This window comes from Odontesthes bonariensis, chromosome 20 (genome assembly GCF_027942865.1).
Source record: "Odontesthes bonariensis isolate fOdoBon6 chromosome 20, fOdoBon6.hap1, whole genome shotgun sequence".
Taxonomy (NCBI): domain Eukaryota; kingdom Metazoa; phylum Chordata; class Actinopteri; order Atheriniformes; family Atherinopsidae; genus Odontesthes; species Odontesthes bonariensis.
The window spans coordinates 17,290,570-17,310,687 of record NC_134525.1 but is presented as its reverse complement, the minus strand read 5'-3'; the positions used below and the strand labels follow the sequence as shown (position 1 = coordinate 17,310,687).

Genomic DNA, 20,118 nt, shown 5'->3' with positions numbered 1-20,118 from the left:
AGCGAACACGTGATCCCAGAACTCAATCAAATGATAACTCATCGGGCATTTAAAAGTGAGTAATGAATTTGACTTTGAAGGCAGAACCTTCCCTGCAGCTCTCTTTCATGTGGGCCATGCTGGTGAAGGTTACCGCTTCATCTTGATCATTTAAAGACTCGTGCGTGAGCACACAAAGAGACAGACGCAGTCAGAAAGCCCACACACAGTCCTACTGGGATATGGAAGTTTCAGAATTGCAATTATGACTTTAAATGAGTGCCATTTCAGCTGGAAACTATTTTCCTCAGTAGCATGAAAAACTATTTTCTTTCCAAATGCCAATGCAGACATAACAAGGCTCATCTTTACTTGCCAGATATGTTACGTTTTCTTCCTGAACTGAGCTGCTTCTCACGCACTTCATCAGTGTTTTTGTTATTTTGCAGCACATTCACAGTCATGCCACCTGGGGATTCCATTGTTTTCCTGAGCGACTTCAATACCTATGTGGGGAATGACAAAGTGACTTGGAAGGAAGTAATTGTGGGAAACGGCCCCCCTAATCTGAACTCAAGTCGTGTTTTGTTATTAGACTTCGGGGTGAGTCATAGATTTTCCATAATCAACACCATATCCAAGCTTAAGGTGGTTCATAGGTGAACCTGGTACCTGGTCAGCATAGGCCGAAGGTCAATGATCGATTTTGTAGTTGTATCATCAGACCTGCAGTCGCATATTTTGGACAATTGAGTGAAGACTGGGTGGAGCTGTAAACCGACCCCCACCTTGTTGGATCTGGTGCCAGGGACAACTGTCATACAAACCTGGTAAGTCCAAATCGAAGTGAAGGATGGAATTAAGATTGTTGGTTGTGGAAGCTAAAATGCTGGCGGGGAGGCATTCACCAAGCCCATTGAGAAAGACTTTTGGTTGGCCTTTCAGAAGTTCTGCTAAACTAATCAGCGACTCAGAAAGGGAAAGCAGGGAAAGCCAATCCCAGGTTGCACTTTATCTGGGTGGGAAACTCCTGAGCAGAACTGGCAATTTTGTCGAGGGGTAGAGGGAGCTCTTGGTGGATCTGCTTAATCAAGCAAGCGTGTTCTTCATTGAGGTTGACTTGGGGGAAGCCATGCCCATGTGATGGGGACTCAAGAAAGTGCTCCAACTTAAGTGAGATCACACTAGTCATGCTCTCTGTAAAAACTTTTCTCCAGGGTGTTTCAAGGAAGGTTCAGACTGATTGCCAAACATCAGATTCAAGAGAACTGGAATGGCTTTCATCTAGGTTGTGGAACAGTGGACCAGATCTCCACCCTGGTGCAGCTGCTGAAAGAGTCATAGGATTTAATGTTTCATCTTCATTCCTACCCTCACTATGGTCACGAGATTTGGGTAGTGACCGAAAAAATGAGACTGCAGATACAAGTGTTTAAAAAAAGCTCCCTCTGAGGGTGTCATGGCTCAGCCTTAGAGCTAAGGTGAGGAGCTTGTACAACTAGGGAAAGCTTGAAGTAGAGCAGTTACTCCTCCACACTGAAAGGGGTAGGTGAAGTGGCTCAGACATCTGATGAGGATGCCTCCATGTTGCCTCTGTTTGGAGGTTTTTTGTGCATGTCCAACTAGAGACCACAGGGCAGAAACAGAACACACTGGAGGGATTATACATCCCTTACGGCTTGGGAATGACTCAGGATCCCCCAGGAAGAGCTGGAGAGAGTCACTAGGAGAGGAATGTTTGGGTTTCCCTCCCGAAACTGTTGCCTCAGTGACGTGATTTTATATAAGTGGAAAATAAATGAAAAAATGGATGGATAGATTTGCATCCATGCCTTCGACACAACAACTCGTTTCTATGGCACACACATTTCTAAACCATAGATAACACTAAACTAGCTTTTACATATGTAATAGACAACGGGGGATTGTATGAGATGCGTTCCCACTACTGGAGCAGAGTGTGCAGGAAGACATGATGCAAAAACTACGCTGCGGTCTTTGTTTTGTTAAGACCATATCAAGGAATGCAGACAGGGCAATTGACTGATTGATGATAACTGTATTTGTGATCATATCCATGTCTCAAGTTTTAGACGCATTTTCAATATTGAAGCAAGAGTCAAAACGCAGAATACAGATGCGATGAAAAAAGGCTCCAATTAAGTTTGAAAGTAATTTGAATCGGTCAGTATGAAGCAGTATGAATTCTGTAGAAGACAATGGGCCTCATGCAAGAACATTTTCGTATTTTTATTCTAAATTTCTCTCACTTTTTTCGTACGAAGGTCTCGTACGAACACGCCATGTCAGATTCAACAAACGCTCTTAACCTGGGAAAAATTGTGTAAACGACCTGCGTAAATGATGAATCTCACTCGTGCGTATCTAAGTGCACGTGCACGAGGATAGTAGATTTGCATACTCCACGCCCAAAATGATACCATATAAGGCTGTGCTTCCTCTCTCCTGTGCCAGGCAGTGTTGAGTGTCGAGTCATGAGAATGGCATCAAGGCGCAAAAAGAACAACTTAACGGGCTCTGAGATTGAAGTTCGGCTTTCAGAGATCCAGAAAGGAAAATCTGTCATTTTTAGCAGTGTCAGCAGTGAAATTACGGGACCTGCTAAAGCGAAGAAATGGGAAGCAATTACGAGTGCTGTTAATTCAGTGTCACCTGTAGTTCGTAATGTCACCGAAATAAAAAATAAATGGTTTGATATGAAAATGGCTTAAAAAAAAAAAAAAAACGTCTCGCCATGGCCAGATTGATCGATGACTGCAACTAAAGCCATGCAATCAGTTGTTGCCTCATCATGATGGCTCTTTGATGGGGTGGTCCATGAGGGGGGTCTTCTGGCACCACACCTTCTGGTCTGCCTGGGCTGGTTCAGGTAGTAGGAGACCCTCGTTCATGGCAATATTGCGCAAATCTGGCATGCCTTCTCTGGGCTATAGAGCAGTTTGCCCCCCGCTGTATCGAGACACACCCACCTGGCCTTCAGCTCAGTGCGCTCCACGACAGGGGCATGGGTGCTTTGATGCGTATATGTGTCTCGTGCTCCAATTATGATTGGCAGTCCAGCCACGGGATGAAAGTCCCTCTTAATTTGTACTTGTTGGACAGCAGTGTATGGGAATTTGATGTACCATGGGTGATAAACTGATGAGAGTTTTGATGACCAAGGGGAGCGCACGACTCACAGAGGACTGGGACACCCCTGATCTGTCTCCAGTCTCGCTCTGAAAGGTTCTTGTGGCCAAAAATCCAAGAGTGGTGAGGACCTGGACGTGTGGTGGAATTGGGTTTTATCGGCGTGTTTTTCTCTGGAGTAGTGGCTCTAGCAAGCTGCATATTTGCAGCAGCACAGTCCTTGGGAATCTTAATCACGATGTCAGCCATTCGTCTGTCTCCACACGGTCTCTTCAAGAGCCTGACGCACTAAGGCATCCGAAAGTAGCAAGACAGCCGCTGGTTACGCTTCCCATTGACCTCGTTATAAACAGATTCAAATGAACCTTCAATTAGTGCATAATTTAAGTCAAACAGAATAATATCAGCATAATTATGGGGTATAATGTATATTTATTTATATTATCTTCAAAGTAATTAAATATTCAATCCATTAGTCAAGCAAACTTGATTTGAATAACAGCGGACTATTTTACGAAACTCCTACGACAGGTTTGGATCACTCGTAAATTCTGTTCGTACCTGAAAGAAAACGTAAAATACGAAAAGATTGGTGAATGCGCAAATTCTCTTAAATCACTCGTAGGGACGATTTGAGAACAAATCTGTGCGTACGAACGGTTCTTGCATGAGGCCCAATGTGAGCAGAGAGAGAGAGAGAAAAACAGATATTTGGTGCCATTAACAATCAGCATCAGTGACTTGAAACATAATTCAGCACAGAAGTGTTTGGTTCATGTGCATTTATAGCCGAGGTGCATCTGTTCCCTTGTACTGTGTATCTTTGAATGTGCTTCCAGGTCATGATTGCCTTCGACCTGTGCTTTAATAATGGCAATGGACTTGGTTGTAAAATGTTTTTTTGTACTTTATGCAGTGTTGGGTTATTTTGACAATCAGTTTTACATTTACTCTCTTGATCTTTAAAATGGAGAGAAAAGAAAAACCCCACATTAGCCCTTTTTACACTGGTCATAAAACCTGCAAACACCAGCTAACATCTGGCTCTTCAGTGCCGTGTGAAAGTGTTTACTTGGGATTCAGTCTGTTGTAGACATTTTAATGGTTGGTAGTTATCAGCATTGACTTGGCAAAGCATCAATGGGAAAACCACAACGGGATGCGCATGCTGATTTTCTACGACTTTCTACAAGGTAAACAAATAATTATGGACCATAACTTCTTACATGGAGCCTCTGAAACCGACGGCAACCACTCACAGACAAAAATAGATGGGATTGATCGATTTTGCCATCTCCAAGACAGTTGGCAGCTCAGTCTCAATCCCACTGTGCGGAATGACATACGCAGTCAAGTCAGAAATAATAAGCCGGTCCCATTATCCGAGAAAGCTATTTCCATCTGACATTAACGTCCATTATAGCCTGTAGGCAGAACTATCAAATGGAGTGCGCATACTGTGGCGCATACTGTGCTGTCGCAGTGGACCTCGAGCTTCATTAGAGCCTTGCGGTTGGCTAGATAAATATCTGAAATCTCAGGACGCAAACTCACTGGAAGTCTCACAATTAGAGCATACTTAAAAAGGGATTATTCCAAAGAGAGAAATTAAATGAAACTCTGACTTGGAAATAAAAAGATCAACAAAAACTAAAGAAAAATTGCAAAATCATGGCATCACAAAACCAAGCACTGACACATTGCTTACATGTACAGGAAGTGCGGTAGAGCTCACTACTGTTTTTTTTAAGTCACACAGTCACTCAGGCAATCATTTGGCAGCTATGCAGTGTATAAAAATCAAACACATTGTATTAATGACCTTCATTTAATGCTCACATAAAACCAAAGCGGCATGGTATCACACCAAAAGGAGCTCAGGGGATAGATCCCAACTTACAGAAAACTTACTCTAATTCGGAACTGTGATGAGTAGAAATACACACTGGAATGCTCAACATAATGCATTTGAGGTGAATGGATTAACTCATCGGCAGTAAACCACATTCGGCTAAGAACGGAAAAATATGTGGTCGCAGTATGGACAGGCTCAGTTTAGGACTTGGGAAAAACTGAATTTGGTCTGTTATATCATGATTTCTGCTCAGGCTGCAGATGGTGGGATCAGAATTTGGTGTCAACACCATGAATTAATGGACCCAACCTGCATTGTTTCAACAGTTCAGGCCGGTGGTCGTGGGTGTCAAAGTCTGAGGAATGTTTTCCTGACAAATGTTGGGCCCCCTAAAACCAATCAATCAGGGTCTGAATGCCACGGCTTAATAGTATTGTTGCTGGACATGCATTCCTTTTTTCTTCACAATTTCCCCATCTTCTGATGGCTTTTTCCACAATCGAAATGCACCATGTCACAAACAAGCAAAATAGGTATCAAACTGGTTTTATCAGCTCGTACAGCTGACTTCAACCGGGCCTGAATCCAACAGAACACATTTAGGAGCAAAATCTGCATTTTCAATGCTCACCAGCATGTTGTTTACGTGTTCCAGGAGCGAACATCTTATTTAGATCTCAAAAACTTTCAGAAACATGGAAATGCTACCTGGAGGGCTCCGATAGAAACCAAGATCGTCCAAGTCTTGAACACCCTCCACTGCTAAAGATCGAGCTGAGATGATAAGAAAATTAGACATCTGTATAAATATGATCCAAGACATGGATACTTTAAAGATCCTGCACAAGGGGATATGAATAATCGGGTTTCTCACGTTACATGTAAACACCTCATCCGGAATATGATTAAAAGCCGGATAAGAATCAAAAGCGGAAAATAATGTATATGAAGAATTAATGCTGCTTAGAGCCCAAATGGGGCCAATATTCTGTATCAATACGGTCTCAGTGCCTTGCTTGCTTAATGTATAGACACAGCATAAATTGGCTTAATTATTTGGTTCACATCCCTTGAACTAACGGGGTCTCTTCAAGAGAAAAAGTTGCCGAAAAACAAGAGATCGATTCAATTTTCTCCATCCAGAGGGACACTTTTTTTTTTTAGCAATTAACGCCTCCTTGTGGGTTGCTGTTGTGTGTAAGATGAAAACATATGGACTCTACAACAGCACAGAGCAGCACACAGGAAAAAGGGGGCCAACTACTCACAGACAAATAGCAGCACATGAGTGAGGGAGTGTACTGGCCTACTTGTCCTCCAGCGTCACTGAGCTTCACCACCAAGACATCTACTGGCCGCACATGCAAACAGAAATAGCTGCTACACACACACACACACACAAAAAGCCTTGTAAAGGGGATGGGACTGCATTGGGAGCAAAGGGGTGACAGAGATCTGGAGGAAAAAAGAAAAAAAAAAGTTGGACAGGCTCACTCCTCCACCAGCTGCACTTTCTTCGAATCTCCTGCCAGACTTTTTCTTGTTTTCTCTCCCTCCCAACTTCCATACTTCATTCCCCGTGTCCATCATTGATTGCTCTCCTTCCCATCAGCCTCACACGATCACTCATGTAGAAAATAAATGGTGGTGTGAGAAAACAGCCCGTGTAGTCAAGTAAACACAGTGCTCCAAACACAATGTGTTGTTTTCAGAGGTTCTTCAGATCCTGATGTTCCAAACCACCACACCGCAGTGGAGAAACAAAATCAATGTCACGGTAAAGGACTGGTTTCCAACAGAATGACTCCTTCAGGCCCGATTTCTCATTGAACATGACTTCTATGGCTATCAAGAAGTTAATCTGCCACAATCAGAAATAATCAGATAAACTGAGAGAACACAAGCTGTCACAGCCTGTTGAATAAATAGCTTACAGTTTTGGTGCCATTTTGTGAAATAACATCTCTGCACTCTGACAAGCAATCAACAATTGAACTGCAGGAACCAGGGAAAAATCAGTTCCAGAGGAGAAAAAGGGCCCTGATAGGGAGGTAGTACTTTTTTGGAGACGACCCCGAACTTTTAGAATGGGGCTTGCGGCGCTGAAAACGTTTAACTGCCAATGTGGAAATATGTAACAAGAAGAAATCTTAAATGGAGCTGATGACCACTTTCTGGTGTTTCCACTGTGGCGTGGGAAACAGTTGAGAGGACAAAGACAAACTCGCGACCCACGGGCTCCAGAATGAGAGGGGTGGCTCAGAGTGCGATGAGAAAGCAGTGAAATGAGAGCAACGGAATTCTAATCTCTGATCGTTGAATAGCAGTTATGTTCTGAGTCGCAAACAGAAACGTACAACGTGAACGGGTTTTCACTTTATACAACTAAAGCGGATTAAACCCCAGAGCACGGCCATCTCTACTGCGGACAGCAGACACAGCGGCGATCGCGATAAGAAATATGAGAAATGTGTAACAGACAGAGTTCGCGTTAACAGAGATGAAGCTGACGTCCTGGTTTTACCGTCGGCTCGGCGGGGCTGAGACTCTCGCGATCACAGACGGGATGGAGCAACACTCTTCAGCGGACTTAATTTGCCTAATCTACTGGGCCCATGACACACACTGACACACTAAAATTTTCACTTCAAAAGTTACAAGTTCTGGCAACTATAATCTTTTTTTTTTTTTAAATCACAAAGGAGGCCACAAAATGTGCTGTATTGTAAATAAACAAAGAGCCCCTGTAGTGCCGACAACCAGTAGTTTATATACTTACAGACGCTTTTCAACTGTTCAGAGTGGAGAGAAAAATCGGTGGTGTTAATAGGTGTTTAAAATGTAAAAACACGGGAACAATGTGAGACTTCTTGTGTGAGATCTGTTGTGGTCTCGGAGCAGCAAAACTCAGCGTTATTCAATCAGTCGTCCCCTCGGGCAACTATAACACATAGACACGCTCATTCCCGACGAAGGCAAAGATCAAAACGCTTCATTTGCTATCAGACCATTGGTGTCGGAGATATGAATCCCGAGGAGGGGATGGTGGCATTGCGCTGGTTCAAAAGGACACTGTTGCCAACATCTGTCAAATCTCTGAGGTGTAAACAGAAGTGAAAAGTTGAAATTCAGTGTTTATTGGCTCATCAGAGGTGTTAACCTGTCACTAATAACTTTCCTTCCTTTGTTTAATACGACCAAGCTGCACATCCTGTGGCTTTTCATTGAAGTTCACCAGGGGAGCAATTTATTTACTCCATCACATTCCTCCAGTGTAATGTACTGCTGTGTCGGTGTAGCAGACAGCTGCTGTCTCATATGCTCAAACTCAAATCCCTGCTTTACCGACAACAGATATCATTCAAGAATAACAAAGACGTAGCGTGTTGAACTGCGGTTTCGTGCATACAAGTAATAAACTGTGCTCACTGCTGTTGCTGTTTTTCGTGGATCATTTCTCTACAAGAAGTTGAAGTTCTCTTTGTGCAAGCTCTGTAATTAGTGGACTCTCTTGATGACCTCTTTTAAGACCTGTGTGGGTCTATGAAACACTCAAACAACAGACGGTATCCTCTCGGGTATCTTATAGTTTTGTATTGCGGATAGCATCTTACAAGAAATAATTATGAGTGCCTGATAATGGGGTTGGGTAAATAGTTCCATTTTCATTGTACCAGCAATAAAAGCAACCCCTGGAAAATAGTTATTATATCCAATTATTTGAAAGACAAAACAGGCACGGTGTGAATAATTCTGACTTCTTAAGATGGAACAAAATGTCAGTGAGTAATAAAAGACTTGGCAGAAAGTGCAAAGCAGTTACACTCCGTGTGTGTTTATGTGACAAAGAAAAAAAAGAAAAAGAAAGAACACTTACTCTAACCCCGGTGCCCTTTGAGTGCCAACTGTTAAGACTTGGCTGACTGAGAGGAATGGCTGGCTCGGGATCAGTCTAAATTCAGAACCTTCTGTTTTTATTAAGAATATGACATCGTGACATGCCGTTTTATGTTTGTTGTCATTATGAGGGGAAAAAAACTAATTGCTTTGTTAATCCAAACTCCCCTGAGCTACGGATTCCTTTTTAGCCAGAATGCTCCGAGTTGGTTACCATCTAAATCGTGGTGCCTGAAAAAGATTTTCCCTTTTGTCTTCCTACAGCAATACCCTAAGATCGGTGTGTAACTTGTTTGCTCGCATGACTTCGGGGGCCACCGGAGAAGAAACGCAGCACCACTCGAATGGCACAAACGTTGGTTTGGCTTTTTCCCGCGAGTACAAATTCTTTATAGATTTGTGATATTTCTCTATTCCTTGTCACATCTTCCAGTGACGCATCGAGCCACAGCAGAGTGACTGGTGATTGTGATGTGGACGGGATTCAAAAAGTGGTTAAACGAAGAAAAAGCAACTTGTTCTCCCATTACGGGAACTGAAGTTAGACCATAAACTTGTTCAAACACCCAGGTGCACATCTGGACAATAAAATCAGGTGAAAAAAAGAACTGTTTACTGAAAGGGCCAGTTTGGACTTTTCCTTATTTATCAATGCCTTATAATAAAGTTACAAACTTAAAAGTTCCCTTTTTTGTTTCATTCCAAAGTCTCCTAGTGAGAAAATGCATGATTGATTAATCCCTGCAGCCTAAAGAAAAGGCATACAACTACACTGGTATCTGTCAAGGAGACGCGCCACAAAGCGCTTGGTTGAAGGATTTTGGAGATACGGGAGGGGACAGAAAATAAATCGCTGTTGTTATATAAAGTTAATGCGCCAGCAATACTGGAAAGTAGGACAGTGTGTATCCCGACGAGTTGATGTGCATCGCCCCGTGATGATCCGCATCAACAATGGGCGCTTATGTTGTGATGCGTGTCATGTGGCGCCGATGCCTCCTGCCCGAAAAGGAGGGCAACGAAAAAAAAGTTTCACCAAAATCAGAAACATAAACCCCTCGCTGCTGTCTCGCGCTCCACAGCTGCCCAGCTGGTCGGACTAATTGCTCCGAGCACTGCAGCACAAGAAAGTGGTCGAATCCCTAAGAAGACGTTCGACTAAGTGGTGTGTTTTTGTAAAAATACACACATACGGGTACTTTGGAAGGGATTTGTCTGAAGCCATTTGACTCACCTTGCCAAACAAGTCTAACATGCAGCATAAGGAAAAGTGCTTATGTTGATATGACCTGCCTCCATGCACTTTGGTCTCAGGTCCACTTTTAAATTCGGGGCATCAAGGCAAAAGATTTAAGGAGGACACACAGGGATACACAAACACAAAACTCCACTCAGATGAGAAGAGATGAAAGGAGAGAGCAGACTTCTGTGTCACCGAGTCTGTTGAACACAAATCATTCCAAGCATTTGTTTATGTTGGAGCTGTATTCCACTCCTCCACCCCCTTCAATAAAACACTGCTTTATGAGTTTACACCCATTTGTACAATTAGGACATATTATCCTTTCCTCTGGCATGTCAACCGCACTGATTTATGTCCTATCTGAGTAAATGTATCTGATTTACTGATCTACACAGATGCGTGGTAATTTTGAAAAAGCAGGAAAAAAATAAAAAATAGTAATGCAATAAAAAGTTATTTCTTCTGAAGTCTCTGCCTTGTGGGGTTTGGCTGCTCCCTTTTGTTTTCAGGGCAGCTGTGATTATAGGATGGATAAGAAAAACCATATCTGTGGAATGCCTGAGTGGACGCGAGAGCACATAGTGTCTCGGTTAGGCTCTATGAAACCGTAAAGCCCAAAAGGCCAAGGAGCAATATAAAGAATACACCAGACTGGGGGAGAGCGAGCGGAGAGAAAAAAAAAGTGCATGTGCTGGGAGGACCTTGGAGGATATCGGATACCTCCGCATAGGAAAGGATGAGAGGAAATGTTGAATATAGAATAACGCTCATGGGCAGATTTGCCTTTTCATTGAGTCAGGTTGGCCCAATTAGGGATGTGGATGACAAAGTACACCTGAGTATCTGTGTGTGCTTTGTGTCTGTGCTGCTGTCTGCTGATATCCTGAAGGCATGAGATTCGTCTTTCAAGGATCTTTCCATCGCAACTGTCTCGTCAGATTTCCTGCAACACAGTGCACACATGCACATGCGGCACAGCTCATGGAGGCATATAGAGATCGGAAGGTCATTGATTCTACAAGGACTCTGCCGCACAGCTCCCGGGCAGGTCTAGAATGCACTGTCGTGCATTTAACTGCTTAGCAGTCACAGAATCAACGACCTCCGTCCGCTAGGAAGCAACACAATACATATGTTACACAATTATCACATTATAAAATTGACATGGTTGATCTCGAAGGAAATTGCCAATTTACAAGTCCAGGAACGACTGAGCAGCACAAGCATTCAGATGGAGTCCGTTTCCTGCGTGTTTACAAGCTTGTCACTGACGTTTGGCATTTGGAGACAAGCTAGTGGGCGCTAATATGTTCAACTGAAAACACCACCTCACTGCAGGTGGGAACGAGGCAAACCAGAGACGCATTCGAAGAAAGCATCCAGCACCAAGGACAATGCCAATACCATCTTCAAGAGATACAAATCCAAAATCGAACAAGTTCCTTCTTTTCATATCCTCAAACTGACTGAGTTTCACAAGAACTTGCCTTGGATTTTTTTCTTTTTACATTATCTTGCTCACAGAGAGACAAACGAAAGGCACTAATAGACTAAAGGTAACATGACTCTGTTGTGCCTCTAAATTTGTGAAAAACAAAACCAGATACTGGCTAGAATAATCTGAGAGCTGCCCCCAGCACCAGCCCTAAACCAGCACTTGAACCGCTCCGGTCGAAAAAGGGGGATACCGTTCAGATACTGATCTAATGCAGCACAGGTGATCCTTTTTTTCCCCTCATCCCCTCATTTTCCTACAGAGAAAGCACTAATGGACAGCTCGGTATCTGACCATCATCACAGGAGGAAATGTCACAGAGCAAAGCGCCACCAGTCATTCAACCCACTGTTCTTCCAGCTGACATAATGTTACTGTCATAACCAAATGAGGGCTGAGAGGAGGTGGGTCGCTTCGGACCACTCAGCTTGCTTTAACAGGGAAAGTCCTATCCAAATTCCAACTCAGACAGAATGCAGGATGCGGGCGCCCCCGCCCCCCGGAGACCGGAGCACCGGGAGGAAAACTGGGAGCGCCGTAGAGGAGCCCCACATGACTCATTGGAATCAGGTGTTCCAATGATAACACAAGAGTTGGGGTTTGTCCATGAAGGGAGCTGATGTCATCAGATTTCATGATAACAAATATTTTCCTGATTCAGTGATCATTTTTGTTAATCATCTGGGCTGAATTTCCACTCTTTTCATAGCGGCCCCGTAACTGACTAAATAATAAGAACACAGCTGTTTCATAAAGGATGAACAATGGTACGATCACTTACGCGGGACAACTGAGATGAATGGCTGATTTAAACATGGCCTTAGATAGCAAAGAATTATGCTCAAGTCTTTCACCATAAATAAGATTCATTAAGACGCGTATAAATGCACATTTTATATAATTGCAGTATTTCCTCTATGGGGCACTTTCTGAACAAATCAATACTGGTCTTGGTGGTGATTAGAGCGCTGATGGATCAGAGCCAGGCTGCCCCTTTAATGGTCAGATTTTCCATCAACATGACTCTGGATCACTCTTATTCATCATAATTGGTAAGGACACGGCTATGTGGAAACCTTCGTTTCCCCCACAGCATCATTTAGGTGACATATTGTGAATATAGCCTGTCACTCTGCAGCATACTTAGTCATCTGATAAAGAGAATTCATATTCAGAGGGTCTCACTTACATTTATCTGGGGCTCATTCCCACTGAAAGAAAGAGACCCCATGAAAACATAAAGTGACCTTGGAGTAATAGGTGTCTTTTATGTCTTGAGACGCACACATACCCATAAACCGTCTCTCTGGCTTCTTAACAAAGTGAAATAAGAAAACTAAACAGATCCGATCGTGAGGGATATCACTGCCTGCCTTCTTAGAAACTTATCACTGAGACATGTGACATTGACGGGCAGATGCTGGAAGCCAGATTTTCTACTATACCCCAAAGACATTTATCTTTCTCAGTCTGTTTGTTCCTGCATGGATCAAATAGTAAAAGATGTGAGCCAGATGCTAGACTGTCTGCTGACTATACTAAAGTTACTCAATTCTGCCACTGAGTCACAGACTGTTTCTGGCAGCATATCTAAATTTTATTAAAAGAAAACTATTTGGAATCAGAATCCCTTACCAAAGGACCTTAACAAGCCAAGGTTGCAAAACACATACATTCACTTCTCTGTTACATGTTGATGAGCTTAGTACCTTAGTAATGAACACAAAGCTAAATAATTATTTAGTTTAAAAAAACAGAGATAAATGAATAGAAAAGCCAGTATAAATCCAGCCCATGCTTAACTATAAAGTCACAAAATGGGTGCTCAATCACCTTTGGAAAGCAGGCCAAATGGACTCTAAAAATGAAGAAACACTGCCATCTGGAGGGAGTTATGGTGGAGGTTAAAAATCATTCAAAGTCTGTCAAACAAACTCAAATCAAAGTTTCAGGGACAGCGTGTTCCCTCGAGCAACGCTACTATGTTCAGTTACAACCGTGACGTGTGTTATCTTGCCTTTACATTTGATGTATTTCAATATCTACAAAGCAAATAACACACTGAAATTGTGATTAAAAATAACATTTATATTTACATTATAATCAAAGAAAGGTAGAATGGCTCCATCCAAAGTCCAAAAAGAGAGAAAACCCCCTGGAGGCACCGAGTTAAACCATCAGAACAAATACAGAGTGCAGAGACACGTCTCAGACACAAATGAGCCTTTGGGATCAAAGGAGCAATGCTGCTCGAGGTAATCCAAAATATACCAGTGAGATAAATTAATCACAAGGATCATCTATATTCCTCTGTTTATTTCATGTGTATATAACTCAATGTATTCACATTTATAAAAAAAAATTCATCTGAACTCACCCACACTGCTGACAAATGTACGTTTTCCAACGGAAATGAACAGGATGGGCTCATTTTTGAGTGCTCACCTTTGGTTAAACATCCCTCTGAAGTTGTAATTTGCTCTGTAGTTGGGCATGGGTTTGGGATCCAAAGGCCTGTAGATAGCTGGCTCCCCTCTCTTCATGGCCAGACCATTCAGCTCCACAGTGGGTGTTATACTGCCTGTGTAAGTGAGAGCACACAGGAAAGGAGAAAATTACTATAAATAACAAAAAAGAAAAAGAAAAGAATAAATAAGAAAAAACTAAGAAGACTGCAACAAATATTGCTGTTGAATAGAGGCACAGCAGGCGGGATAGTGCATCATATATCACCTTGCAAATGGAGAATCTTTGAATTCAACCCAAACATTGTAAAGCACTCTTACATTCTTGGTGCATACACCATTAATCCCACAGCTGCCGTCTGATGTTGCATAACCTATCACAGGACTTCCTTCATCTCATTAAGAGCTGACTATGAGGTCAGGAAGGTAGAGACAAACCTGAGGATATTAATTTGGCCTGAGATAAAAAAGGATTGGGGGGGGGGCTGTCACTATTTCACCATGACCTTATCACTCATATACATATACTTAGAAGCCTTACTTTTCCTCTCCCACTCACATTCGCGTCCTTGTCAACAGTGGCCTTGCTCCGTGTTCACTGAATTAGCTGCAGCATGCCTGTATTACCATTATGTAATGCATCGACTCAAAGTCTCCCTGTCTGTGCTTGAAGCAAAGAGCGAAACACAGGAAGTAATTTGTGTTTGTTTCTAAAGGTTGCTAAATTTTTCAGGAGGTACTTTAAAAAAATAAAAAATAATGCTAAAAATGTCTGCCGAAGTGTCAAAGTTGGCCAATCTAGTCTGAGCCAAATAATGTGGTTTGCGTGGAAAACCCTAAATATATCTAAGAAAAGTGCAACAAGTATTTGACGATTTGCTTTGAATTGCAACTGCTGGTCGACCGCAAAAGGTTTTAGTCGTGTGCAGCCCTAAATCCATCCCACAATACCTTGCGGCCACAACTTTCGGAGCAACGCTCAATTGTGTTTCTCAAGCCATTCAAGCTGTTAATTGTGTGGATAAATATGAGGACCGGAAGGTGAGTGTGAGCAGCCTGTGGCAACAACATCTTTCACCTTGATAGCAAATGATATCTTCACACTAATATTATACCAGGATTACAGATTGCACTGAATGAAGTATCTCAGCACTTACTGCAAAGGATTTACTGAACAGCCGTAGTTGCAATGACGGCTGCCAGCAGAAATCACTACATGTGAACTGGTTGCAGGGCTAACAGGGAAACAGTGTTGTACGTAGCTTATTTGGACTTTTCCTTGTGACACATTTGTATACATGCACATGTATTTAATTTCTCAGGAAGAAGACTGCGGATTTGGTCCCCAAAAGCTTCCATCCAAAATGCATCGTGGAAGAACTTTCGAATTATGATAGAAAAAAGGCATGCTGTTTGAGTCTTCATATGACCATCTGACTACTGTTTGCAGACTGACTTTAAAAGATGTGAACCCACCCTTCAACACTGGCTCTGTGCCATTAAACGTCACCGCAGTTTAATAATAAAGCAGCTTAAAGGAATCATTGTGCCTTATTTTCTGTAAGAATCGGCTGTTAGCTGGCCTAGCTTGCTGCAGCTGACTACTTTCGTACATGGCTGAATGTATTAATGGCACACCAAGTGAATGGCTCGTATGCCAAAATCTGACCTAATCTTTTAAACTGCTTCTAAACCACACATGTAAAACATTAAGTAAACGTATGTCCTTCTAAGCCCAGCGAACTGTCTCTTGGACTGTCAGCACCTGAATAAATTAGTATTGGTGATGATGTGATTTCCTACATATACAACATCAATTCCTGAATAATTTCCATGTTACATGTTTACCAGAGTTAGAAATTGGATATGGTTGTGCACATTGACCAGCAAGAGACCAGAGACCAAAAAATATTTCAGTTGGAAAAACCCTTTCTTACGCTGAGATAAATGCTGACAACAAACAAAAGAAAATGGGTTTAAAGTCCTCCCCCTGTATAGTCGTATGGTTCAACAGTAAAATAGGATCTTGCGTTGTTTGCTGTACCTGGGTTACTGTTGATGTCAACTTTAGGGGAGCGGGGGGCTGGTCTGGGAAGGACGCTCTCGGCCAGCGCTTTGGCAGCAGTGGAGTGCTGGGCCTTTTTAATGCTGGTGCCCTCTGCCTCCCACACCTGCTCCCCAAGAGTCAGCTGCACGGTGAAGATCTGGGACAGCGACATCCACATAGAAAGACATCACCAGATTGGTAACAACATCGTTCTAGAACACACGTGGTTACGAGTGAGATACATTAGGGCATAATCAGAAAGGGAAATACTTTTTTTTTTTCCAAAAACAAGACCAACCATTCAAAAAGCAAGAGTTGTACAGATGTTTACTAATGTTTTATTTACATTTAAATAATGCAACACATTCTGAAAAAATGTTTGGGACACTAAGGCTTTTCCTCTTTAGTAACTCCTTCACACGACCCCTAAAAATGCTTTTGCAGTGGAGATGCTAAGTAATGAAGTGTTTCAGTTGTACATTACACACAGAAGCCTCCAAGGTCCAAGGTTTTAAGATGTACTAGTGAAGTTAACTGTATTATGGCTGCCTAACAAAGGTTTCCCAAAGCAAGCCCTTGCCCAAGTAATATGCCCTGATGGTAATATCAGGAAGATGAGAAACAGTTCTGATGCAGTGCCGTCTGAGCAATTGGTGATCACAGTTGTCCTGCAACAGTTTTCAATCGGAATAATGTGGAGTGCTCCCTCCGAATCAGGAATGAGTCTCTGCCTCAAGTGAAGGAGTCCAAGTATCTCAGGATCTAGCTCATGAATGATTCCAATTTGGAGCGAGACAGATTGGGGCTTGATCAGCAGTAATGAGAGCGCTGCGCCAGTCTGTTGTGGTGAATAGGGAGCCGAGTCAAAAGGTGAAGCTTTTGATTTACTGGTCCATCTTCGTTCCAATCCTCACCCATGGCCAGATCTGAGTGCTGTGAGGTCGCGAATACAAGCGGCTGAAATAAGTTTCCTTCGGAAGGTGGCTGGACTCAGCCTTGGGAGGTAGGGTGAGGAGCTCGACCACCCAGACGGAGCTCAGAGTAGAGCTGCCGCTTCTCCCTCCACATTGAAATGAGTCAGCTGAGGCGGTTTGGGCATCTGGTTAGGATGCCTCCGAGGATTTTCAAGCACGTTCGACTGGGAGGAAGCACCAGGGCAGACCCAGAACACGATGGAGAGATAATATAGCCCATCTGGCCTCGAGTTCCCCAGGAGGAGCTGGAGAGCATCGCGGGGGAGAGGAATGTCTGGGTTTACCTCCTGGACCTGTCGTCTCCGCGACCCGAACAGAAGATAATGGATGGATGGAGTTTTCCAGCATTAACTTGCGCCCTTGACCTTAACGTACTGAAATGCCTACAGGTTGGTTGACATGTTTCATTATGTTCTGGACTCTTGGGAGAAAATTATGCAAATCTCTTCCAATCTTTGTCTGAGAAACACCGTTTCGATCATTTCTGCCCATCTTTGCTCCTGAGACACTCAGCCTTTTACAGACACCGACTATGAATCAAACATTATCAAAATCACTTGGTGACGTTGCCCGTTTGAGAGAACATCTTTTCACCTCATCACTAGCCCTAAACTGCTCCAATCCCTTTTCATGAAATGTTTTGCAGACCTGATGTAGATTACCAAATGAAATGAAGTAGAGGAAACAAGTCAAAGTAAACGCAGGATCACTGTGTTTTCTTCATTTTTCACACTGTGATGTTCCAACTCCTCACCTTAGCGTGTGCAGGACCTCGCTCGTTGAGGAGCTTATACTGTGGTTGGATCCTGTTGAAACGGGCTAACTCATTCACCAAGCACATTGGAGTTTTCTCTTTAGGGTTTGCCATGTTCTCCTGGGGCGGGCCTTTAAAGGGTGAAGCAGGACACAATACTCTTGAGCAACATAGTAACTGAACCAGAAACAGAGCTGTATGCACGAATAATTATTATGTAAAGCAAACATGTGCTGGGGGGGCCATACTGTCTGTTTGTTACTTACCACTTTGAGATCACCTCTTTCATTATACAGTTGTAATCTTGAGGCATCTTTAAGGCTTATATCAATAACAGTATTGTCTAGTCTTAAACTTATCGTATAACAAATTGAAGCAGTAATTTTTTTTTACAATAACTGTGCTAAGAATGCAACACTGGTTTCTCTTACGTCACCTGTGGCAATTACAAATCAAAGATGTTAAGTATTTTTCAAGGACAATATTTAAGTACCCCAATCAGCTGATTGAAGTCCCAGAAACTGATTTCCCTTGTAATGCAAAATAAGAATGTTTCCCCTGAACCAATGCTATTTCTGTTAGTGCGCTACCTGGTGGTGAGGCAGACACAGGGGCGTCCCCATATCCGACTGAAGGAGCAGGGCAGGCGGGTGTGGGGGCCGGGCCTGTGCCGTTGACGGAGGGCTGCAGACCCAGGGATCCTGAGCTGGCCATGGCCGTCGGGGTAACACCGGGGGAGAGGCCAGGACCAGCCAGGGGCGCTGCGGTCTGTACTTTCACTTGAGCCATGCTCTATTCCTGAAACCAAACAATTCAACATCTTTTTTCAATTTGTAAGAATAACCAAATGGACTGCAGTCTCAACTCTAAATAAACAAGTGATACGCAAAAACTGGGAAAACACTGCACAGTGCTGGCTACTGAGCATTCGTGCATAGGTCTACTTACACATGCGTGTGCGTATCAATCAAAAATCCTTTTAGCACAAATTAATGCTCTTCCCTGTCAGTTAACAGATTCTGTGTTCTAAGCCAGGAGAGCTGACTCCAAAATGAGCAGCTCTTGGCCTATCTCACATTCTGATCCACTGGCAGCTAATACAGTCCGACAATGAAGCTTTATTTGAAGGAGCTTTACTCATGTTACTGCTGCTAAACCCTCTGGAAAAAGAAGCAAGCCCGTGATAGTAGCCCAAACAAGACAAAGGACATTCATGCACAGATCATTATTGACTATGCAGAGATACATGCAACTAATTCAAGATGACAGGGGCTAAGGTTAGCAGAAAGGGCTTGGCAATCCAGTGAAAGTCACAATTTAATTTTCTTTATCTTTTTAGGCAAGCGTGCCAAGTGTTGGTGGAAGCTACTAAGCACAGGTCACAGCCTGTGGCCTCTAATATTATCAACACAACACGCCATAGTGTTTTCTTCATGAGCAAATAATGAAGACCGAGTAGATAGTTAAACTCAGTGTACGGGGAACAAAATTGCATGACCACATCTTACCAGAAATGGCCCCAATGCTACTTTACATTAATATGTGACAGGCACTGAGAATTTACAATATTTCCGTATCCCAACAAAAGGCAAAGGGTTAAACACGGGATGAACCCCAGGAGACTGAGAGAGTTCAGTGTCTTGCACTGGGACACTTGACAGTTTTCATGCTAATGTTCTCAACTGTTTTAAGTAACTTTGTCATGCGCTCATGTTTACAGGTGTCACCTGCCAATGTTTGGACTAGAACCATAACAGTTGGCATTTCCATAAAAAAAAAAAAAAACTACTTTCTAATAATCACGCTAAATGCATCTTCTACTCCGGCGTGAGACTTTAATTAACTGCACGTAGTGCAGTTCATCTTGTTACTATCAATCCTGCATCCTGCGTACTACTAAGGTACGTGGGGGTCACAATCTGTCATGCTTTTCTGATGCAGCTGAGACTTACTTGAACAAACGCATGGCTACACAGTTAACTAAGGGCACTACTATCTGTCACTGCAAGCTGAGGACATATATTTGGTGGAGTAATGTTAGGGTAGGCTGGCAGAGCGACAAGGGCTGTCTGCAGCCCCTAAACCTACATCCCAGCTTCGACTGTGCCCAGCTTAGCAAGAAGCTAACGATACCATCAAGAAACCGCTGTTTCCTCAAAATGTCAGTCCCTAAAAACACACTAACAGAATGGGCAAGCTTGCGTACTGTCATGAGTGTGTCACTGTGATTTCTCCACATGAATACATTTTATGAAACCA

At 42.9% G+C, this 20,118-nt stretch overlaps 1 protein-coding gene across 1 annotated transcript in view; it reads right to left on the bottom strand.

Moving 5' to 3' along the window:
- stau2 (staufen double-stranded RNA binding protein 2) overlaps window positions 1-20,118 on the bottom strand; it is a 92,598-nt gene that overhangs the window by 72,199 nt on the left and 281 nt on the right. The window contains exons 2-5 of the mRNA XM_075452077.1: window positions 18,450-18,657; window positions 17,860-17,990; window positions 16,129-16,288; window positions 14,065-14,200 (exon numbers count right to left, since the gene is read on the bottom strand). Of these exons, the coding sequence (XP_075308192.1) occupies window positions 14,065-14,200; window positions 16,129-16,288; window positions 17,860-17,990; window positions 18,450-18,648 (626 nt within the window). The 5' untranslated portion in view covers window positions 18,649-18,657. The remainder of the gene's footprint in view (window positions 1-14,064; window positions 14,201-16,128; window positions 16,289-17,859; window positions 17,991-18,449; window positions 18,658-20,118) is intronic.